At 38.2% G+C, this 25,727-nt stretch overlaps 1 protein-coding gene across 1 annotated transcript; it reads right to left on the reverse strand.

Moving 5' to 3' along the window:
- Positions 1 to 284: 284 nt before the first annotated feature.
- On the reverse strand, positions 285 to 24,411 carry KIAA1524 (KIAA1524 ortholog; the record flags this gene model as incomplete). The annotated part of the gene is made up of 20 exons (XM_009886440.1): positions 285 to 455; positions 1,543 to 1,682; positions 2,147 to 2,229; positions 4,074 to 4,187; positions 5,877 to 6,073; positions 6,829 to 6,939; positions 7,020 to 7,094; positions 9,281 to 9,473; positions 11,105 to 11,223; positions 11,919 to 12,018; positions 12,758 to 12,899; positions 13,728 to 13,887; positions 14,347 to 14,574; positions 15,647 to 15,722; positions 16,415 to 16,560; positions 16,712 to 16,834; positions 17,836 to 17,932; positions 18,326 to 18,420; positions 19,958 to 20,070; positions 24,239 to 24,411. Coding segments are annotated over 20 exons (2,656 nt in total), but the record flags the coding sequence as incomplete, so codon positions are not given.
- Positions 24,412 to 25,727: the final 1,316 nt, after the last annotated feature.

Consider the following 25,727-nt stretch of genomic DNA (forward strand, 5'->3'; position numbering starts at 1 on the left):
ATATATACTTAGGAAGGTTAGTCACCAACAATAGTTGCATTCAGCTCCCAGTACAGATGATAATAGTTCTACCAAGACAATCAGAAGACCTATTTGCTATACAGTAGCTCAGGTTTTTTTTTTAGACCAAAGCTTCTACAATTACTATTTTTTGTTCTCAATTGATAGTGAAGCTACTTTTAGATTATTTTTTTTTAAAAACAGATAGTATGCTAGCTTCAAGTTTAAAAATATTTACATATATTCATACATATGTATAAAATACTAAAACCTTAACAAGAGCCCTATAAAGTGAGGTTTACTGTCTCGGCACTTAGTTTGCCGCCACTTAGACTGTGAATCATGGCAATCATATTGGAGTGTTTGTTCAATTCTTCCTTTTGTAGTTTTACAAGCGCTTCTTTTTCTTCCAAACGTCCCTCCAACTGGGATTTTTGAACTTCCAGAGAAGATGCCTGCAGAAACATACAAAATGTTAGCATTTCCCCCATTACCAATTGAAAACCATACACAATACAGTGAAAGCTGAATGGCCTGGTGGTGAATTTAAGCAAGCAATTAAAAAGTACCGTCTTAAAATTACAAGCTTGTTTCAGAGATCTCTCTCTCAGCTAAACATTTGGTGCACATGAATGATTACAGCTACTGTCACACTTCAAAAAATTAGATACCATGGGAAAGCACCAACCCCCATGTTATCATTGTCCTATTTAAGCAGGAGTGTTCACAGTCAAGCCATACACATTTCATTTCGAGCCCTGCACCAGTAAATATTTACCAAGAACAAGGGAAATATTTGCTATACACTGGATAATATTGCCTGGAGAGATTAGACTTTGCTTCCAGGGAATGGAAATAGAGCAAATGCTTTGCCAGACTGCACACTTTGCAATTGCCGATCAGTTTGCATGTAAAAATGAATCTCTGCTTTGTGAGTTTACAGGCAAGGACATATAGGCTGCACTGAAGTTTTGGGGATTTTGTTTCATTTTTTTAAATATTACCCAGTTAACCTGGTATAGCCAAACTGGTCTCTGTTTTGAAAAACAGACACTATTTGTCTTAGAGATAAAAAATAGATATTTTATTAGAATTTCAACAGTCAAAATGAAAATCAGATGCATTTTGGTGCATACACATACGCATAAGTACCTTAATTCAGGACACAAGAAAGGGGAGAAAAGTAAGCCAATCCACATTTTATAGTAGTCAAAACTACAGAAGACTGTACTGTATTCTCTTGTTTAATATTGCACTACAGGTGCAATTTTTTTTCTTCCAAATGTTATGTACTCACACACCATGCCTCAAATAGCCTCATTAGAACCTGACCCTAACTTCTTTTCTCTTAAATTCAAGCTTAGCTACTCAAAATTCAAAAGGCATGTAATTAAAGCTGACATAATTTATTCTTGTCTACTACATTGACTGTTCTAGCTTCTTTAGCCACTTTACCACTGAAATATTGATTTACCAACTCCATCAGTTATATAGATATTTAAAATGTTGGTCTCTAGAATGCAGGTGCAAATAATTCCTTACCTTGATACTCAGTTCTTTCCTTGCTTGTTCCGTCTTACTTAATTCCTTTCTAAGAATATCTATCGTTTGTTCCAGATCTGTTTTTTCTTTCTGCTGAGCTTTCAGTTTTTCTTCCAGAACTTTTATTTTCTGTTGCAAAGCTTAAGAAAATGAACACATTAAAAGATGGGTTGCCAAACTTAGAAAAGAGATACTGCATTACCCGGGAAACAAGGTTGGATTTTTTGTTTTGTTTTTAGGCTAAATATGGCTGCTAATAATTGAATTACTGAGTAGTGCCACCTACTGCTAAATTTTAGTGGTTGCTTCCAGTCATTTGCAGAAGAGTTAAATTAAGCTCTCGTAACCTGCAGTTCCTACAGAAAGCAGTTTTAACAGACATGCTGTAAAAAGATCCTGAAGGGACATCCAATGCTGTGCAGAGATTCAGTGAAGTCTGGGACGTCACGTTTAGGTATCCTTTCAGAAAATTGAAAATCTATATTTGTTTCATTCAACTGTTAAATTAGGCATCCCTGGCTAACTTTAGGATTTACAAGTTACTAAGTAAGATATAGCTGCTTATCTAGAACACTTAATAACAACACCTAGGGAAGTGACTTACTCGCTATTTTGCCATCTCTCTCCTGTAGCTGTTGCTGTAATTCTTTTCTGTGCTCTTCAGCTTCTACCAACTGTGCAGCAGTCCTAAAATTGCAAAGAAACAAGTTTTAATGATCAAAGTGAGACACCATTTTGGCATCCTAAGAAGTTAGAATGATTTTTGCATAATTTCAAACTGCTGTCAGGAGCTTCAAATCAACAAACCTACCAATTTGCAGGGTCTGAGTACAGACAGATTTTATCGCCGCTCCCCCCATGAAAGAGTCATTTCCCTTCTCTGATCACAGACACAGTAGAAACTACCAAAAAGGTTCATACCTGGATCTTAAACACCAGAAACTGTTGCCTTTGGTTACGGCCACAAAGCATTCAAAATACCATGACAGAACCAAAATTGTCATTCAACCTAAGTCAAAAGTCACTGCCATTAGTGATTGAGTATGCTGGGCTTTTCGCTCTTAGTATGCTCCTGAATTGACAATACCATTAGTAAAACCTGTTTCAGGTATTATCCATGCAAGCACATCTATGCATAAAGATTTTTCCAACACCATTCTAAACATCTTCCAGATTGTCACACAACACTCAAAGATTACCATTTCATAGGCTATTGCCATAGCCCATATATAGGTCTGCTACAGTTCTCACTTATTAGGATAATATTGATTTTCCACAATCATTTAACACATAGGTACTGTCACCTACCAGCATTACAGGTGTAAGCTGAGCACTTAGTATACTTTGTGAAGCTAATCTACTTTTTCCCATTACTAGCTAGCCTACTTTCTAAGGTATATTCTAACTGCCACTTGCCTTTCTTAGATGGCATCTACTGTCACTGTTGTTTACTTGTTTATCCACTTACTATCTACCAGTTTCTAAGCTGCAGCCTCTAGCAAGAAAGGGGGCGTGTATTTCCGCCGTCTCCATCTGTAGCAGTTCAAGAATTTATACATTCTTGATATAAGATATAACTGCTCCCCTGACATGCTCATAAAAAGGGGCAGCTTTCATCAGAATATCTCCCCAATTACACTGAGCTGCACAGTGCACCAGTGAAAGTAAGTGTCCAAGTTTATTCAGAAACAAACTAATGGAAAAATTTTCATACCAAAACATTAGAACTTAAGGCAGTTATTTGGACTGTTCTGATTACTGACACGGCCAGAGCCTGGGAGGATGAAGTGAACTTTGCAAGTAAAAGCAATAATAGCTTTATTTTCAAACTGAATAGAAGTCCTGCCCACAAGCATATTTGAAACCTATCTTTTGCAATATATTATTTAATACTTCTCAATTAAGAACCCTACTCCCTTAGTTACGTTGGTGAAAGGTACCTCAGACCTATTTTAAGCCATCAAAAAGGAAAAAAATAATTAGCCCTCAAGAAGATATAAGTAATGCTAGCTTTATGGTTGGGGAATGAAGCTTTATATCACAGACAGAATGGCAACCACCACTATTTCTTATATAATTCTTAACTGTATTAGTTTAGTAGGGTTGGGTTTTTTTTTCTGATCTGATAACACTGCAGAGAAACCTTGCAGGCCAAAAGGGAATACATGGAAATCCTTGGATGATAACAGCATGCAAGAATTCAACAACTACCAAAAAGCCACCTCCCCACCCCCCCAAAATGCACCCAAGAATTGGATTGTCTTCATGACTCTTTAATTCTACTGTCACTGAAGCCTGTGGATATTCTTCCCTGCCCTCAACCAATACAGGAGCAAATAAAATAAACAAAGTCACTACTATGGATTTTTATCTAACACGCACATATGAATCAATCCTTGAAGCATCTTTTGCTTTCTCTAACTCCATTTCTCAGATGTTACTCAAAGTACAATTGAAAAGTTGAGACTAAAGTGCTATTTAGTTTTACTGTTTATCTTTAATTTGCTTTTAAAAGACTGACTTGAACTTACCTGTCATTCTGCTGCTTGAGTGATTCGTTTAGTTTCTTCATTGCTTCCATTTGTTTATTTAGTGAATTGCATGTAACCTGTAGATCTTTATATTGTCTTTCAGTTGTTTCGTGCCTACAAATGAATTCGGAGGTTATGGTTGAAGAGTACAAGTACTTTTGAATTAGGAGGTTATGGTTGAAGAGTACAAGTACTTTTTAAGAGTTTTTACTTTTGTAGTTTGCAAATAAAAACACTTGACATCATTTGTGCAATCATCCTACTCAAGCTAAAAGCAAGGTGTTTTGGGAGGTGGTGGTGTTTGGCTGAGCATTTTTTGGTGGTAGTTTATTGTTTGGGTGTTAGTGGGTTTTTTAATTTTTTTTTTTTTTAAATGAACATACTTGGAGGAAGGGAAAAAAAAACATAAAATCAAACCAAGCTTCAGTGGATCCCTCACATATTCTTAATTAGTAAAAGCAACCTTCCTCCAGTAGAAAACTCTTAGGAACTGACAAAAACATACAGATGCCTTTAGAAATTTGACATACACGACACAAATTAGCTATTCTTTTAAGGGTCCCTTTGAGTCAGTCTATGACCTCCAGTTGTCTGGTGATACTAAAACTGAAGATAATGGAGACAATGCAATGTGCAATTAATACCAGTTCATGAGCCAGATGTCATTATCCAAGCAAATGTTTTCCTACTTTCCTACCAAAAGGAAAATTCTCTCCCCGATGTCAGTTACCTGACTGTTTTTAAGGAACAGTATATTTAAAGTGTGCAGATTACTTATAAAGCAAGTTTTTGCTTTATAAATACATTTTAAGGATCAGAAAGCTATTTTATTCCTACTTTGGAGAATTTACAACTGTTAGATGGCAGATAGCGGGTGTTTTATTTCACAGAAATTAGTCAAATACATGTTCACAGAGTCTATGGCTGCATACAATTCAAGGAAAAAAGGAGGTACTTCCACAGTGACCATACTTATTCAAGAAACCCAATAATGGATGAAAGTTTTGTATAGCCTCCCTTGATGACTCCCTTATTGGCAGCTGTATGCCTTCAAAATTGTCTAATACAATGCCTGCTCTCATTATTTAACAAGAAAGTTGCTCTTAGTTTTATCAGCTGCTTTGCCTTGCTGACACCTAGTGACAAGACCAACTCATGCAAGTTAAAAAGCCAAAGTTCTTTTAAGCCTTTATTATTCCAAAGCATATTCTATTTTCATAAATAGTTTCTATCCTTATGTACGTTTGGTGTCTCACATGTCCTTTTTTTAGCTTAAGATCCTAAAGAAACAATGCTTATAAATAATTCAGGATACACAAGGTGCCTCCTTCCTCCCTACCTCACTTTTACCTAATTTCAGTCAAATTTGCTACCAAAGTGATCAAAGTTGCAAGCTCCTGCCTTATGCAAACATACTGTATTGGCTGCTTCTCCAGACTATTTAGAGCATTTCATCAAGACAGCATATAAGATCAAAGAGAAAAGCTGAGGGTATACTATAATACTAATAGAAACTAAGCATTGTTAATTCTGTTTCTTAAAGAACAACGCGCCCTTTTATACTAAGTTTCCTGAACTGGACATTCAACATCTACAACTTTAGTTCTCACTGCATTTAACATATTAACTTCTCGAATGAGAAATTTAACCTCATCAGCAAGCATACAGAAGAAAACAACTAAAATTTTTCACTTAGAAACATGAAATGGTATGTAATACTGCCCTTCTAATGTGCTTAGCCCAGTAAAGGGCTTAGGGCTTCGTCACTCTGAAGTATTTTCTTAGAGATCTTATGCACCTTACCTCTGAAGAAGATCAACAGAAGATTTTTTCAGTATTTCATGTTCTTCAGCAACTGTTTGTAATTTCCTGTTGTGTTGAAAGAGCTGTTCAATATCGGTCTGTGCTCTTTCAGATTCTACCTGCTGAGCTTTCAGCAAATCATTTAGTTCTTCATTTTTTCGTTCTGCATCTTTCAACATGGCAGCAAGAGTTCTCGCCTTTGAGTGGAAAGACACCCCACACCAAAAACCCCCACAGTTATAAGCAACTCTGTTTCACAAGACGCTTTTTAATAGGTGTATTTGAGACCATAGATATAACACTAACACACCATCAGCTACAGCAGGAAATGGATTTCTCTCACCTAAGATTAACTACAGATTATTTTGTTCTGTCTAAATTTCTTTAGCTCCCTTTACAGACAGTGTGAGGGGAAAACAGAATAAAAAAGTAAAAGGATAATACATTTCAGATATGGATTTAGTAATCTGCAGCCCAATCTCTATTATAACCTTTATGAACAGAAATTATTCTGAGTTTTCAATGCACACCTCAAATATATATCCCACAGAAGCAAGCCTTATTTGAAAGTTCATCTTTGACAAGTGATTAAAAGGCACAAACACGAAACAGTTCTTCACATACCAGCAAATGCTATATAGAATTCTAGTAAGTGGCTTTATTAATTTTCAAGATTACTGCCATTAAATTAACACTAATGGTTAACAAACGGTAATCAGTTAGTTTTGTTGACTTCCTATAAGGGAGAGGATGTATTTCCCTGTAAGAGACAGAAAACTATTCCAAAGGAAAATAGGACGTTTATGATGAAAATTAAGACTTCTCTAACTTGTAAGCATAGCTTACAGCTAAGGACTAGAGAGTTTCCACACATGCAATCATAGTTAAAGCTACTCAGCCAATTATTACTCGACCCCACCCAGAGTCCCAGAAGGAAGCCCCTGCAACTTACCTCGGACTCAGCCTGGGCTCTCTGACATCGGTACTGAGCCATCAACCTATCAGCCTGAGCCAGAGCTACCGCCTTTGCTTCCAAAAGGTCTTGCAGCCTAGTTTCTTTAGACTGTACACAAGAACATTTTTCATTAACATTTTCTGAACATACAGACAGCAATGTACCCATACACATTAGGCTGTACTCACTGCTAATGCCGACAGCTTCTGCTCATAGACGTCCATTATGTCAGATATCCTCATATCATTGACTGTCTCTCTCATCTGTGGAAATGTTTTCCAATTACTGCTACCGTAAATTTGTATTTACTTAGGCAGGTAACGTGTGCCTAAAGAGCTCAGTAGTTTTGTCAACTCCACCTGTCCACTAGTTTGAGTTCTTATTTTTATATCTGAGACTGTCTGCTAAAATTCACCCACTTGTGGAAAGTTCATGAATAATTGAACTATTTAGGCTGAACAGGATTCACCTGCAGAAGACTATCAGTCCAGCACTATGAAAAGGTAACATCACCACTCTAAAACAGTTCCCCTTGGTCTAATCTTTGCTGGAGAATTAACAGTCCCCACATAGGACACGAAGTAATTTGCCCTAATACTAACAGCACAAAATGCACATGACTATAAATCTTTGTTCATACTCTGTGGCCTTCTCAACATACAGATTATCAGAAAAGGTCCAGGAAAGCTGTTCTGAAAGGATACTATCCAGAACAGAACTTACTGTGTTAACCCATTGACTTACTAGAGGAAATTTACCATATATGGCACAAGTCCTAAGCGTTTATTAAAACATATGCCTGAGTCAAGTGAGAAAACTACTTGGTGATTTCAGGATGTTTTTTTCTTAGGCAATGCTACTATAACACCAGTTTTGAGCAGCTGTTCATATATGCTGATGCATGACCAAGTGCAAGCTATCCCAGCTGTTCATACAATGAACACCTACAGAAAAGCTACCATCTCTGCACCATTTTGAACCATTATGTAAGAATTTTTTTTGGCATATTAACAGTAGCCCCAACATAGCTCCAGTTCTCAGCTGATTTCTCTGTCCCTAAAGTAGGAAAAAAGTAGTTTCTTTTCCTGCTTGCAAACTTGTCATCTCTATGTCCTTTTAGACGTGATTACTATAAGAAAAGCTTTTGTAAGTTCCCTTCACTCTCTGTACAGTGATACTATTGAAAGTGTTTTCTCAATTATGTTTTTACCCACATTTGAGCTTCACAGAACATAAGAAACACACAGAACTGAAGCACTGGATATTTTAAGTGAATGCGTATATTGATTTTTAAACTAAAGTTCCACTAATTAGAAAGTCTAAAAAAAGATTAACTCAACAATTCATCAACAACTTTCTCCCCTCAAAAAAATCAAAGCAGCTTTACAATCTGTCACATTACTGGAAGCTGTTGCACTAGTACCGTTAGGCACCTGTGGCTGTGTGGACTTACATTAATATATATACAGCAATGCACCTACAGACTGTCACATGCAGTCCTGAAAAGGATGATCAACGGGAGCATCCGGTGGCAGAGTACAAAGTAAGCCAATGAAGATTCACTTGACCTTTTTCACTATTACTCTAGCAGCTGACTGGAACTGGTAGCTTGCCAAGTTTCGTTCTTATCAGTTACAACAAAGAGAGGAGGGTTGCAAAGCTAAGGCAATGCCACTAATACAGATATCAAGCTGTTATCAGGCACTTTCTGTTAATTTTTCCAATTTGCATACTGGTCTTTTAAGCCAAAAGAAAATAGAAGCAGTAATCCATCATTCAGTCTAAAGCAGCTACAAAGCAGCTAACTCACTTTGAACAGAAGAGGAAATATATTCAGTACTTGACAGTATGGCTCACAAAGAAGCGCACTGTATGTGGTGCCCATTTGAGTGTCTCATTCACAATGCATATTGCTGCAGAGGGAAGCAAAACTTTCTTCTGAAGTAATAATAGTGCCTTTCCAAGAAGGCCACAAAAATTGAACTGCAAATGCTAAAGAGTCAGCTACAGGCAAGAAAAGGAAAACATTCATATGTGTGTTTAGCCATACAAGAGATGCACCATGCTTTTTTAAAGCAGCGTATCATCTTATATCACAGCCTATTTCTTAGGAAGCGGGAAGGAGGAGGCTCCTTGTATGTGTCCCAGCAAGTCTAAGCAGTTGTGACTATATCTGACACCTGCCTCCACATCTGACTGCTAGAAGAGTGTGGGCAACCACACATGGAGAAAGGGATTTCAATAAGGAGCCCAGCTTCTGGTAGCACTAAGAATCATCATTGACTTCTGCTCAAGAGCTCAGTAAAAGGAGCACATTCTAAATAGGTAGGAATATAAACTGAACTCAGCTGATACATGCACTACAGCCTGACACTTGTATTTTAATTTCCGTCCCCTCCCCAGTAAAACAGTGCCAGATATTTAACAAGGGTATATAAATTCTACTAACTTCTAGTCCAGAATGAAGTCTTTGTATTAATTCCTGTATATTTGAAGCTGTGGATTCATCAGTTGAAGGACAGGATGAAGAACATCTCACCGAAGTCACATTGGTCATGGGTGACTGCATTTGGATTCTTTTTGATGCATGCTCCATTTCCTGTTGTCTGTAAGCATTATTTGCCGCAATGCTTTCACCAAGCCTGTATAAATATAAGGGCTATTAATGAAGCAACTTGCTACAAATACCATTGCAAGACAGAAGATGAGAACAATTTCATAACATAATTAACTTCTCTTTTGTTGCAAACAGATTACAGAACAGTCACATTTGCATTATCACATAACATTAAGGTGTAGTATCAGACATGTGCCCAAACTGAACAGAGATACAGAAAGTAGAAAAAAATGAAAGCCTGTCATGGCTAACCTTTAGAAACAAATGCAGTATCTCACTGCATGGTGAGAAAGGGCATTATGTTCAGCTCTTCTTGAGCAGAAGAGATCATCTGTCTCTTATTAGCCTGAGAAACAGGTCATTTCACATGCCGTTATTCAACTTAACTAGGCCACTGTTTGTAATTAGGGAGATGGAGAAGGTATTTAGTAAGATTTTTTTATTAGGCATAAAACCAAAAAGATTGAATCATGAAAAGGCAGAATGCTACCCATAAACTGTAGTTTTTCCTTGTCTGTAATGCTATTTTACAATACTATATTGCGAACAGCACATTTCATTTTGTAAGTTTTAACCAAAATTTAAGTATGCAGATAAAACTGCAATAGGTTAAAATTTGTACAGGGAAGAGATCACAAAAGGTTAGACAGAAGTTACTACAGTACCCTATTCCAGTGTCTGTATGTAACCTGTGGTTGGTTACTTTCAAGACAGCTACTAATGACATGTTCCAAATCAGAGAGAAGAAGTCAAAAGAGCCGATTTTTGAAGCAGTCAAAAAACTTTTCCTCTCAACAAATTCCTTAATTACTAAGTCATGCCAACCACTTCAGTGAAGTGCTGTCTCAATTGCTTCCTAAATGAATGAAGCCTATTTTTAACTTGCATTTATAGACATGTTACTTGGCTATTCCATTGTACAACTCCAGGCATATTGGACTGTAGAGATCTTTCATTCTTCCAGCTGGACTGTTTGTTACTGGCTATTATAAAAAAGTTTCCTATATCCACAGAAGGCATCCGATCTGGAAGTCCTTTCACACAATTCCCCTTTTTGTTTTTAAAAAGCTCTGCTACAAAAAGGAAAGTTTCAGATTAGTTTTCTAGGTTGGAAAGACTGTGATACAATTTAAGATTGTTTTTTCCTGTTTTATTACGTCTACAGAAATAAGGACTCCATAAAATAAAAGTTTCTCAATATTTTTTTCCTCTTATTGAGGACACCTTAAATACTACCTAAACTGCCATCTGCCTGTCTTATCCTATTCTGCTTCTTCTTGGAAGTTACTGGAAAAGGGTAAGCAAAGCTTTAGGAACTGAAGGGTGACATGCATGACAAAGTTCAGTAGAGAGAGAAATCTGACAGTCAGAATATTAGGCGCACTCCACGCAGAAAGTTCCAAGCGCAGACTTCACACAAGTGAACCCTGAGGGACAGAAGTCAGTCACTGCTATGCTCTCTAGGATCTGATGTTAATTGAATACTATCAGCATTTGAACTACTTCCTCTGGCCTCCAAGATCATTATCTCTTAACTGAGGATAAAGAAGAAAAGTTTCTCTCTCATGAACTGAAAGTAGCGTGCCAAGAAACACGAATATCACTAAGCCCATAAAAATGTCAAATTCTACTGGACTATTACAAACATAAACTTACACAATGGCAGGAAAATCTGGTAACGGTGCAGCCTCAAACAGTATTCTAAGTCCCACTTGAACTTGCTCTCTGTGGTCTGATGTTAAAGCAAGTGTCAAAGGCGTAATTAAGCGTTGATCCTAAAACAGAAACTACTTTGGTCAAAACAAGATAAAACAGTCAACAACAACAAAAAAACCCAAACCATCCAGACATCACAATATTAAGGCCCATGAGCACAGAAGTATTTTATTCAAAACTTAAGCTATGTCCTTAAAGTTTGCCTTTCTAATGTTCTGAGCCTGAAGTCAATGAAACTCATTGCTATCCATTAAATTACACAATTCTTATTCTTGAAAGAAAATCCTCCAAAAAAGCATGACGTGTTTGACTGTCTGGATTACTTTTCCATCTACAAATTAACCATCTGACCAATAACTACCAGAAACTGTTTTAAGAACGCAAAGTCATGAATTAGATGTATATATTTAATAGTAGCCAACTCCATGAATAATTACATGGTTGTGATAACTTTTTTCTAGTTTGTTACCTTTAAACTGCAGTCTTAATGCAGTCTTAAAAGGATAATTCTTACCAGGCAGCTGATTGCATATGCATTACTGAAATAAATGACTGGGGTAAAAGCAAAGCTTTTATTTTAGAAGAATTAACAATGAAACAAGCTTTGAGAACTGTGCTCAGGGGACTATATTTTCCTAGAAGATTTACCACTTCAGAGATAAGCATGCAAAACTTTCAGAACTGAAACTACTGGAGTGCAGCGACACTTCCCTTCACAGATACATTTTGTTCATAACATATATTAAAATCATACCTGTAAAATTTTGTAGAAGCTGACCTCCATACCAGGTACATTCTGCTTCAGTCTGCTCATAAGATCAAGTGTTTTCAAAATAATATCAGCAGCAAGTTTGCTTTTAAACATATAAATAGAAAAGCAAAGCAAGTGGGGAAAGAAAAGGCAGAGTGAGATTTGTCAAATCACTAATAAATGAATTCAGTCAATTAAAAATAATTAATAAATACCTTCACAAAGAAATTAAGTATGTCTTGCAAAGCAACAATGCCAACACCAAGAGAGATCACTGAGTTCCTTGGACATGCTCCTGAGCTTCTGCAGCATGTCAGGGATGACAACAGTGAGCCCCAAAAAAATAGCTTCAACTTGAAAGTGAGGAGGGTTTAATTGTAGGTCAATTATATTTCACTGGTTTTTGGCCATATAACTCTCAGGTATATTGACATTCAGGTTAATGACACTGAGCTGAAGGAATGTGTATTCCATTTTCAGTGCAGTAACTGTGGTTGCATAAAATCAAAATGAAAAACTAGGTGCCATGAGCAGTTCTGGTAAGCTTCAACGTGGGCAAGCTTAAATTACTGCATGAGGCTTAAGGTCATTGTTCCACATAAATGGAACTCCAGCTTATGCCAAAAACAGTATCTGAGTTTTTAAGCTAGGTTTTACTTATTGAACTGATCAGCAACATTACTTTTTATTGCCACAAAAATACTAAGTTTGATTTAAAAACAGTATTGATTTACATGCATTTAAATGGTATTTTCAACTACAACATGCTTTCCATCGGAACAATATCACAACTCTCATACAAGTCTTGCTAAATTACATTTTAGATAAATTTGTGTGCTCACCACATTTTAGAGTCCACTACTTTTGTCCCAAAACCAGTATCAATCCCACTATAGGTAAACTGATGTTCTATTAGAGACGTGCATTGGCTGGCAGTCAGTACCTTCGAGGCATGCATTTTCAGTATGTCATCTCTACAGAGCAGTAGACTGAGTTAAGAATAAACAATATACCTATACTTAGGTATTGGCACCAAAAGACAATGTTTTCTAATAATAAAGGACACAAAAGTTAGGATATCAAAGCACAAGAGCCTTCAAAAATGCTTTTAAAACACAATTACATAAACCACTGAAGTTATGCTTAACTCAAGTCAAGCAAACTTTACTTTTCAATTAACACATGCACTTACTTGGAAACAGACAGCTAAGGGAAACCACAATAAAATGTGTGGCATAAAACAAAGATGATAAAAAAAGGCAGTGAACGATCAGTCCTTAATACAAGAACTAGTTATCTAAGAGTGAACTAGCAAAGAGACTTCTTTACAGAACTCAGCTTTGATGCAGGACTACATCCTGCAGTCATGTCCTCCTTACTACATGACACTGAACACTAAAGACTCCAAGAGGAGTCTTCCACGCTATTTTTCCTTGTTTCACTGATCGAAATTTGTATCACATTTGGCTGGGAGCTGCACTTGACGTGGCTAGGCAAAAATACTATACTGATCCAAGAAGATGGTCACCCAAACTCCCCTTGCAATTTCAACAGAAAACACTAATTTTCAATCTACAGAGTGCTGTTGAACAGACACCATATTTTATCCTGTACCACTGTATTACAAAGTTTCACAGCAATTAGAGAGCTACTTCAGGTCTTTCAAGATGACAGTCCTAAGTAAGATTAGGGCAGTTATTGTCATTAAAAGGTGTTAAAATGACCCAAGATGGACATGTCTTCTAACGTCTTAGAGCAGATCACGGTGGAGGAATAATAAGTTAACTGCCAACAGGCACATAAAAAGGATATTCATCAGGACATTAATAGCCTTGACCATTCTTTCACATTTTTTCTTCACTAATAGCTCATCCACAATCTGTTCTGGCATCTGAAGATGATCAAGAAGAACAGGCAGCAAAAGATCCACAAAGTGTTCAGCTGAGGCACTGTTCCCACTATTAATAACATCCTGTAATAAAGACATTTTATTTTATGTTAATATTTAAAACTACAGAACAAGGAAGCCAAGCCTACTGTACCCCTTCCTCCATCAGCCCGTCTTCTAGCTTTCCCAGCCTCTTGCTATTTCAGGAGCAAGTTTAACAAAGAGCACAGAAACAGCAGAAACTTCCTCGCTTCTACAAGTCTGAGAAAGCAATCCTTGATAGCTTTGTATCTACCTCATCACTTCACGAACTGCCATATCTTCCACTTAACTTTCAACACAGAGATATTTCTAAAATATAGCATGTCTTTGAAAGAAAAGTTGTTTTACAAAGTATGGAATTCTAGAAGAGGAAGAGTTTTATTTCAGGTATGTTTTTACATGCTATTTTTCAAGTAAAACACTAGTAGTTGTTTAAAAAAAAAATCAATTAAAAATATAGCTGCTAAGAAGCTCTTTAAACTCAATTATCAATTTTGGTACCTCAAAAATCTCTTTGAATAGTTGCAGTGCCAGAACTGAACAGTCTTCAGAGCCTTCCAATGGTTGGTTTGAGAAGTGCACCAATGCAACAGATGGTTCAAAAGTCTTTGAGCGCGTCACAAATCTGGTATTTCCAGAGACTGGCAAGCCAGATGGTTCCAGTATTGCCTGCCGCAGGGTATGACGCAGTTCTATCACAGAACAGAAGGCAAGCAGCAGCTCTAAGATCTGTGTGAAGTGAATGAGAGTTCAAATGCTTTTAAATCAAGTAGTTATACAGAAATTGCAACTCCCATAGCACAAGTCTGAAGAGATATGTAAGTTCCATGCAACTCCTTTTAGCACTTCAAAGTTTTCTTTCCTTAAAGCCAAGTCAGCAGCAGAAACAGTTCATTAGACCGGTGAAGGCTTGTGACGGTTAGTACTCAGTGTAATGATTTCCTTTCTTTTTTAAAAAGCATGACTGCTGGCTAGGAATCTAATAAGCAGTAGAAATGCATATACACTCAGAAAGAAGAAAGTTATAGAAGGGAAAATATTCCGAGACACAAACAGATGCATGTGTGCATACTCAGAGACACAGAGGAAAGCTCCTTGTCAATATGTCTTTCTAAATAAAGCCAACAAACAAACACAAGAAAAATCACATACACAGAAACATTAGCATTTATTATTTACTATGATGTGAAACACATTCATGAAGAAAATTTAAAATTTGTTTCACGGACGCATTTAGCCCAAATATTTTCACAACATTTCATATTTTAGCCTTTAGCAACAGAGAGCCAATATTTCATTTACATAAGGTGGTAGTCAGACAAAATTGAATGCAACAGTTAACTGCTTAACCAAATGTGGCATCAATTTGATAAAAGAACTTATTCTTAAGTATTTGAAATTAGCAACATGGCTCCCTGATCATCAGTTCAAAGTCTGAATTGTATTAATTCAGGTTTTAGCCAGTGAAGTGGGGTCCACACTGCATTTCTGGTAGACCTCAGTATTTCTTATTAGCCAAAGCACAAAAGGTGTTTATGTTGGCTTCTTGCCTTCCTGCATGTTGCCTGAAAACAGAAACACATAATCTGGCAAAAACCCCAACCATTAAAAATTCAACCAGACAGCCTTTTGAACAGCTAGAAAATATAAACGTGGTGAATACCATAGCTCACTTAAGAGTCCTGAAGTCAATGTATTTGATTACCAGCCCTCTTACACAAGGAACCTACTTATGATTACAGAAGTGGAACTAGATTAGCAGTTGTACCCTCTTAGCCTTAAACTGAAAAAGTATAAATACCTTAGATGATGAATTGGGATCCTTTCCATGAAGAAGATCTAATACTTGACCAAGGCACGAGGTAAAGTGCTCATATCTACAGCACACAGAGGAGATAGAAAAAATAATTAAAAAAAATTAAAAAAATTGAATTTCACCACACTCAGACGTTTACACCCAGTGATAAATGCAAGTGTCCTACTCTCCTTCTTACCCTAAACACTTCAAGTACAGTGATAATGTTGATAATGTAATTTCTACTTAAAATAGACTAAACTATAAAAATATTCTAAGAATGAAAAAAAATCCTTAAAATAAGCTAAGATTTTCCAGCTATTTTTACTGCTAGATTTAGATTGACATTCAGCAACTAAATTCTGCTAGAGGAATTTGCAGAACCACTGTCCACAGAACTACTCTGTAACACCCTCCAGTAAAATTATTACTATCTCAACCATACTATTCCATTTCAAGATAATATAGGCCTGTAAAAAGCAAGATAGCTACTCATCAAGCTGTCCGACTACCGATACTGAACACAACTATTAAAATATTCCTTATGTGACAATGAAAAAACAGATTTTGATTCACACTTCTGCGTGAAGCTAGTAACACAAGAATCCCTTAGTTTCAGGTACAGCAGTTATAATCAACCAGCAATATTCAAAAAGCATCTAAGGACTTTTTTTTCCCTCCAATGTTTGGTTCAGAATACAAATAGCATACAGCAAAGGAACTGAACAAGAGCTTAGGAAAAATATCATGTATTTTCATGAAGTGGAGCCATACCTGGTAAGATAATCTGCAACTTTGGGGTTCTTCAAAAGATCCATGAGTAGATCAACAGAATATTTTCTTGTTAGAGTACCATCTCCATTTACAACAATATTGAATATTAACTGAAATGTCTGATGGATATTTCGAGCGTGAAAGAGCTGAATGGAAGAAGAAAGTTATATATCGCCACATATTTACTTTGCTGGGTCTCTTGCTTATTAAAACTGGCTGGAATTAGAATTTTATTTTGCCAGTGTGACAATTTTATCTACAACTTAAGAATAGAACAGACTTCAAAGTATCACTTACTTTTTCTCCTACTTCTTCATTTAAAGTAAGGCTTGATAATACTGAAAGTGCAAACACAACCATAGTCAAACTACTATGGGCCAGGAAACTTATTAAGGTACGATAGAAACTCTTCACATTATTCTAAAGCAAAAAGGAGAAACATAAGTATTACAAATTTTATTTTGTTCTATAAAAACACCAAACTTACAGATGGTACATATTTATAAATAAGCCATACAAATAATGAATAATAATACAAAAAATATATTAGAATGATAAATAACTCTTTCCTAGGAAATCTATTTTCATGTTTTACTGCACAATAGTGGTGTTGATGTCAATAACTAAATTCTCTGTTGAACTTGTATAAGGAAAACCGAAAAAAAAAATATCACCACAAGGAAGAAATGCTATCATTATTTTAAAGAAAGATGAGAAGTTCATTTTGCTAAAGTCTCTAATAGAAAATAACCACTGAAAATTGACCCCTATCCCTTCTCAGTGACCAGATCTGACAACAGTTCCTCCTTCCCCCACCCCTCGTCACTTTTCTTCCAAGGTAAACAGTACAACATTCACTGCCACATAGATGAATTTGTGTGTTTCTGAATTGAACAGTAAGTTATGTTTGCACTGATTTAAGAAGATACAGGAACCAACTAGCTCAGATACAGACGTGCATTTGAGTATTCAAGGGCCCTGACCTGACATCAAGATCAGTGGTATTTTATTGTTTTATCTTTTAAAAGGCAAATCCCTTTCTTGGCCAAAGCTAATGCAGCTTACAAAGACTGTAGTTGGATTTATGGTATGTTAATAACATTTACTTTTTCTAAGGAAGAATGCTCAAATTTTAAATTCACCTTTCATTTGCAGAGAACGGTTGCAGAACCTGAATGCATAATGCAAGCTAGTGCAACAACACAGCAATGTAGAGAAGGAAAGAGAATACCCAAGTTCCTATTCTACTGGTTATTTTCTCCAATACAGGACAAACAACCGCCAACTCTGCAGAACGTACAGGTCCGGGTTATTATTGCCGCAAAAAAAGTGTGTAAGAGAGACTAAGGTAATGCCCCAAAGTGAAGTAACTCTCTTTTGCCTCATGCCAGAGAATAATGCCACAAAACCAAAACTCTTACCAAAGATTTTATCTGAGTTTGAATAGATAAGTTGTGACGACAGAGGTTTGCCAGGAGTCCTAAACATGGTATCGTTAACTCGTCTTCAGTGGATTGACTTAAAAGAAAAGTCCAGAAATTTAAACAAAGATGTTTTTATTAAAGCATACAGAATTTAGTTACAAGAATCTGTGGTTTGGGGGATTTTTTTAATTTTGTTTGGGAGTTTTTTTAATTTTGTTTTTTAATTAAACACCATTCTTCCAAGCAAAGCAAAATCAGATTGAAATCCTCATAATATGGGCAGTTTTTAACTGAGCATATCTTTCAAAAAAACCAACCCAAACCAGTATTAGATCAGTGCTATCAAAGGTCCTTTATTGCAGGTGCTTTTAAGTCATTAGATCTCTTACAAGGAGACACTTGCACAAAATTTGCTAATGGCCTTCAGAAAGTTTAGGGACTTAATTAGATACTGCCCATAAGAAAAGACAACAAAGTACACACTTACACATGATGTACTAGAAATGAAATTAATTCATCAATGTTGGCACCAGCACAAAAGACCGGAACATTGTAGGTTAGCCTCTGCAGCAACTGAATACTCTGAGGAAAAAATAAAAAAAGCTATTCACATGTCTTTCCTATAGCATCTCGCTGAAGAATGTTACAAGTTACAAAAGCTGAAACTGAAAGGACAAATATAAAAAGACACCATAACTAAATTAATTTTCAGACTCTGTAACATAACAATTATATGAGCTGCTGCAAGCACATTGAGTAATGTCCTGCCACGTTGATGTACTTACTAAAAGCCCAAATAGATGAATAAAGTTTTGACAGAGTTACCATTTTAGCCCATCCAATTTTCCCCTTTGCCTTATCAGCAAGTTCTCCGTTCTGTCAGTGAGAGGGGCTTTGTCCTAGTGAAAGATCTAGAAGTTTCACCCAAGTCCAAAAAGCACTTTGCAACCTCTTGCAGAAATGTTTATAGGAAAACAGGTCTGCTGTAAAGACTGACAACAGATCTAATGGTAGTAAAGTCCTTCATTATAGCATTCTTTCGGCACATAACACAACTGAGGTAATGTGCAGTTAATATACTCAAACATGACAAAAATCACAGCACAAGATAGCAGCCGAAACAAAATCTCACCATGTAAATAGCTGATATAGGAGCTTAAAGGTCTTATAATTGGATCTACTTGATAACTACAAAAACTTTCCCACTGACTGGCAAGTCACCTGGATCCCTAAGTCTTCTGGTATTCCTAGTGCTTTGAGAAATATGCAAACCATGACAAAAGTGTTCTTTACTGGATGCTTGACTCATTTTCCACAGATTAAGGGCAACAGAACTGCTAGCAAATTCATTTTCTGTGTGTCCACAGGTAACCAGCAAGTACTTGCTGAAACCTCAGAGCCACATAGAAAACCTGTGCATATTTAAAAAAAAAAATAAAGAAAATTTTGCCCAACTTCAGTGTTCAATGCACAGAAAGGGCAGGTTAAAATAGGTGAAGTGTCATGTGCTCACAAAAAAACCCACCACCACCCACAACAAAAACAAGCAGCAGTAATGCCTGCGCTTGGCTCCTAAAAAGAGAGCTTCCACTAGCACAGCCCCCTCTCATTCACTGGCAGATAGCATTGACCCGAGGGAAGGAGGCATACATGCTCTGCAAACCTTCCCTGAGAACTGGCAGCCACAGCTTTCCTTTCACTCCTTCACAATTGCTTGTCAAAGTATTGATGAGCTAAAACAATCTCCAGACTTTTGTTACGAACACTAGCAGAAGTAACTGAAAACCTTAACTGGAAAATAACCTTCCAAGCTCTCAAGCAGTGATTTCTTGAAATAATTTAAAAAACATTTTTTTGGTTGGTTTGTTGGTGGTGTTTTTTTTTTTTAACTAACTAGAACAGGTGAGAAGCACAAGCAAGATTAAAGAGAGAATACAAAGAACTATATGCAGTGTTAAAAACCTATCATTCTAACCTCATATAGCAAATAAAATACACAGATCAATTTTTCTGCAACACATTATTTCAGGTAGAGCTTTTAAAGAGTTATTATATGCATACATTATAATGTATACTATGTAACAGTAGCCAAATATTCTTAAGCATTAGTTCCCGTTACCTGTAATAAGACTGGGTCGCTAAGATTAGCAGAATTTCGGTGAACCACTCCTGCCAGCACACTGGTCAGATTGTAGGTATCCTGAAGAGCTTCTCTAGTCTCGTTGTCTAAAGCTAGAATTTAAGAATGATTAACAAAAAAACCCTATCTAATAATAAAAGCAACTGTTGTATTAGATACCAATCTAAGCAGAAACCAAAAGTCTTTTGACCAGTCACGTATATTTCACAGTGTCCCGGTTTGAGCGACACAGGACTAATTTATCTTCTAATACTTGGGAGAACTGCACTTTTAGAAAACTCTAGTGTCTGAATTTGTAACAATATTTACTTTATAGCCAGCTATGGTATGTGGGTTTCAAGGTCTTAGTGTTTTCAGGCTTGCCAGGTGCGGGGATGAGGAGGAACAAGATCTGAGCCCTTGACCCAAGATGGCCAACAGGATTATTTCATACCATCAACATCACATTCACTATAAATTAGAAAGTTTGCTGTGAAGTTCGCTCTCTCCCTTGATGGCTGCGGTCCTGAGAACTTCATGCCTCAGTGCTGGACTCCTGAGCCCTTCCCTTCCTCCTGAAGCCATAGCGCTCACAGTGTCTGCCATTTGCTGCCCACTGCTGGGAGTGCACATCCTGCTGATAGAATTGGCTGAATATAATCTTTGCATGTTCTGTACTGGTATTGGGATCAATATGGGTTCTTTAGTGCGATTAGTGTTAATGATCTAATCTTAGTCTATCAGATCTGTTTACACTTCAACTCCCAGGTTTCCTTGTTTTTTCCTCCAATTCCCTTTCCTGGGTGGGGAGGGATCATCAGGTGATAGAATGATTGTCTAAACAACAATAAATTGTTCTGGGCTTCTCAAACCATAACACACAAATAACTACAAATAAGTCACAGGTTCTATGCACTTGCATCTCTACCTTCTGAACTTACAGTTAATTGAAATACTAATATTTTTCCTTAAGACGCTTGGACGCTGAAGGTACAGCCTACCTCCTACCTACAGAGTTTTAGTTCTGTTTGAGATCTTGAAACCATGACTTAAAAGGCCTTAAAGCTTAAAATCAATGATCTCAGTTTCTTGCTCCATGATATGGTGGGCACGTACACTAAAACTGATACCTCAATAGGGTTATCTAGCAATAGTTAAAAAAAAAAAGGCAGTTCTGCTTAGACAGTCCTGAAAATGATGTAGCAAACAAGGATGTCAGGTAAAGCAACAGATCAGTTGGAAGAAAACTAATTCTTAAAATTTTCCAGACCCAACAGGTCAGAAAAGATAGTTAAGAACCCCATCGACATATACAATTTTACAGTAAATTTTTTCAAAAAAGTAAAAGAAAGCTCAAAGAGGTTAAGAACTCCAAGAACCAGAGAAGACAAACAAGAAGTCATCACAAAGGACTCAAATTTTGAGTAACTACTCATACATGATGAGAAACTAAGCAGTGAAGGGATAATTTTTCCCTGTATATGTAACCTACATACACGGGTTATGGTGAGCACAGAGCTCCCTAGACAATGAAGTCCCACTTCTGTGAAATGGAAAAAGAAAAAAAAAAAAAAAAGTATCTCAAGAAACAAATAAGAGGCAGTAGAACCTATTTTGATATTGGGAAACTTGAAGCACATGGGCCCAAGCCATTGGACAGCCCAAATTCCCACCCACTCAACATTCCAATGAGAGAAGTAAACTGAGGTGATGACAGTTGTTGATGTAACATGGCTTCTCAAAAGTGTTGGCATGGAAGGCTACAGGCTCTTAGGAGAGACAGGCAAAGGAAACCAGGAGGTGGCGTTGTCTTATATGTTAACAAGCAGCTGGAATGCATGGAGCTCAGCCTAGGGATGGATAAAGAGCCAACTGAGAGCCTATGGGTCAGGATTAAAGGGAAAGTGGGAGCAGGGGACATTACAGTGGGAATCGGCTACAGGCCACCCGACCAAGAAGACCGAGTGGATGAAGCCCTCTATAGACAGATAGGGGTGGCATCATGTTCACAGACCCTGGTCTTCATGGGCGACTTCAACCACCCTGACATCTGTTGGAAGGGTCACACTTCCAGGCATAGGCAATCCAGGAGGTTCTTGGATTGCATTGAGGACAACTTCCTTCTCCAAGTGGTTGAGGAGCCAACGAGGAGAGGAGCAATGCTGGACCTTGTCCTTACCAACAAGGAGAGATTGATAGACTGTGTCAAACTCAAGGGCAGCCTGGGCTGTAGTGACCATGACGTCATAAAATTGTACAGATTTTTCTTTCTTTCCTTTCATTAGGAAAAAAAAAAAAATGAATTAACGGCTGGTTCTAGTCCTTTTTTAGTTTACAAATATTAAAACGAAATCATTCATGCCACCTACGTCGCTCCTTTCGTAAGTTAACCGTTTCCAAGGTGAAATAATGACTGAAGTTAACCGCGTTAATTGGCGTTTGAAGGTACATTACGCCTTCCCCGCTACCCCAGGTCTCCTTTCCCGCAGCCCTTACACCCAGCCGCTCTCCCCGCGTTGAAGCTGAGCGTCCCTACACAAAAGCACCCCAAATCCCGACAGGTACCCACAGCGGGCGCTGCCACGCGGACACGCTTTACCTTTCCAGCACAGATTTGCCCAGATTTCAACTAAGAAGGTTAAAAAGCACAGCAATGAATCAAAAATAATGAAATACGTTATACGAGCAAATATTCCCAGTATTATTAACCCAATCAAAAAACCTACTAATCCTATTACAAAACAGAGAGTTCAGCTGCACTTCCAGCTGGTCTTGAACACAAAGGCCAAAAGAAGATTACACTTCTCCCGGATTTATCAGCTACTAAATAACTCGCATTTTCCAATCCCCACCTGCAGCCAGATATTCCTGCACGCTCAGAACTAACGAGCCGCGTTAAGAAGGCACGTTGCGCAGCAGCCCGACGCGGGTGTACAGGAGCGTGCACAAGAAGAGATGCGAGAAGTACGAGAGGTCGAGTTCGCGGCTTCTCAGAAAAAGCCGTTAACCGCACGTCGCTGGAGGGCAGGTTTCTTGCCCACAAGGCACCATCAAGAGTTTGTTGTTTGAATTTTCTTTATCCTCATTATCTGGTAGGGGCAGAAGAGCGAAGAAACAGAAACCCGTTGTTGGGAGGCAGAAGAGGGGCAGCGCACACCTGCAAACGTCTCCCTTGGTCGGGTCAGCCCCGTTGCTTCACTCGCACGAGGAGAGTTTGATCTTTTATTCAGTGTCCACACCACCGTGGCTGCAAAGGTGATTGCTAATTAGCATCCTGGCTGACAACCGTACCTGCTCTACAAGTTCGAAGATTCTGGGTGTTTTTCATCAGCTCAGTGTCCAAGCGGAGACCAGTGACAAGTGGTGTTCCTCAGGGGTCGGTACTGGGACCTGTACTGTTCAACATCTTTGTCGCAGACACGGACAGTGGGGTCGAGAGCACTCTCAGCAAGTTTGCCACTGATACCAAGCTGTTTGGTGAGGTAGACACGCTGGAAGGGAGGGATGCCATCCAGAGGGACCTGGACAGGCTGGAGAGGTGGGCCTATGCCAACCTCGTGAGGTTCAACAAGGCCAAGTGAAAGGTCCTACATCTGGGTCGGGGCAATCCCAAGCACAAATACAGACTCGGTGGGGAACTGCCGGAGAGCAGCCCTGAGGAGAAGCTCAACATGAGCCAGCAATGAGCAATCACACATTAAACATTAGGAAGACATCTTTCACTTTGAGGGTTGTAAGGCACTGGAACAGGTTGCCCAGAGAGGTTGTTGAGGCCCCATCCCTGGAGGTGTTCAAAGCCAGGCTGGACATGGCCTTGGGCAACCTGGTCTAGTGGGAGGTGTCCCTGCCCATGGCAGGGGGGGTGGAACTCGATCATCTTCAAGGTCCCTTCCAACCTAAACCATTCTATGATTCTCCCTACCTTTGCATGCCCTAGGCAGGTTTCTTCACATCATTAAAAAAGGTAGTCTTTTCAAACTCTGAAAGTCAAGGACAAGAATAATTCTTCACCCTACCCAGTGAGGAAACAAATTCTGACCAGCATGATCATTTTCGTTTCAGTGATGGCTTAAAATCTGCTTCCATGGTGATTTAACATCTTATCAAGCTTTGCATGTACAGTCAGGTGGCTCAGCCAAGCACTCCACTACAATAAAAAACACTTCATCGTTCACACATTATGCTTTTTCCAAGAAGCTCATCACTCATGCCACAAAATCAGTACCTGTCTAGTATTCCCTTTCCCAGACCAAAGATAAATAGTTCAGATGCAAACCTTACCGAGCTGTGATAGCAAAGTAACCACAGACAAGGTTAGAGATGGGTTTATAGTAGCATCCTCAAGGAGTTCTACGAGGCAACTGAGACATTCACTTGGTAGAATCTGATTTGAAGCAAATAATCGTGTAAGCTTCAGTCCAGAAATAACCTGGAGATGAAGGGGCAAAAGCAATCTCAATTACTCAACTGCAACAAAGTATTTAACACAGAAGTCAATGCAGACTGTTATATTAAACAGATTTTGTCATATTTGACAAACCAAGAACGTAAGTGGTACTCTTACAAGACATTTACATTCACATTCGCTGAAAAAAAAAAAAAGTTTTGAAAAAAGTCTGGTTTTCATTTCTCTGTATGTGTTTCCTTAACTCTTGGAAAGTACCAAGCTTATGTTGTGATCATTTCTAAGCGTAATGGGGGTTCTTTTCTTTGCTTGCTGACAGCAATCATAGTAACAGCATTCTTTTTAAACCCATAGCTGTAGTAGAGCACCACTTTGTATTTCTTCACACACTGAAGAGAATTAATACCATGTTATTCTTCCTACACATGTTTTAGCATGGATAAGAGATAGGGTTTATTTATTTTGAAAGAACAAACACAAACATTTCAAGCACAAACATGCTTAACACAAACATTTAGTAATCAGCCTTCAGCTCAGCCCCGCTTTCTAAAGACACGGACAGGAATCCAAAGGTGCCACTGCAGGAGGGATCATCAGTAACAAGTAGTGCTGCTTTGGGAGTATGCGGTGCCCGAGATGAAGAAATAGTGCCCGAGTTCAAGAAAGCCTATATAAGAAGATGCTGAAAATGATACACCTGCACATCAATACAGGCAGACACAAGTCATACTTGCACAACAGCAAACATAATGTTGGTTTCACATATTCCGTGTGCACCTCTTTGCAATGAATACAGAGAAGAAAGCTAAGCTGAATACTAACTCTCACGTTAATGCTTTACCTTCCAGATTAAGCAATGCAGCCAGGGCAGTGCATCGATCTCTCGCCACAGCGAGCCTGCCCACGGTGGGGCTGGGCACAAGGCTCTGCCGGGAGCCAGGGGCAGGGACGGGCCTACCCCTCCCCAGACAACACCTCTCAAGAGGTGTTGCATGAAACCGGCTTACAACTGGCATGCAGCTGACATCCCCATAAGGAGGGGGATCATCCAGACACAAGACCAGTTCGTCATTACAACTCTGTTTTTAAGTTGTGATGTAAACAATCCTTGCAGAGCAGAATTTAGGGGATACAGGAAAAAAAAAAATCCTTCATAAAGCATGTTATATGCATAGCCTACGTGCACATAAACATACTGCACACATCTGTAAACACAGGTAAGCACCATAAAAATTAATAATAAAGGACATAGCAATAGTCCGGGGATATCGCTGAAAATCCAAACGCTTCTTCGGCCCGACGGCCTCCCTCAGCCACCAGCTCCCCTGGCAATCGGTCACGAGACGGGTTTCCCCGTCTCCGGCC

This window comes from Charadrius vociferus, unplaced genomic scaffold (genome assembly GCF_000708025.1).
Source record: "Charadrius vociferus isolate BGI_N301 unplaced genomic scaffold, ASM70802v2 scaffold496, whole genome shotgun sequence".
NCBI lineage: Eukaryota > Metazoa > Chordata > Aves > Charadriiformes > Charadriidae > Charadrius > Charadrius vociferus.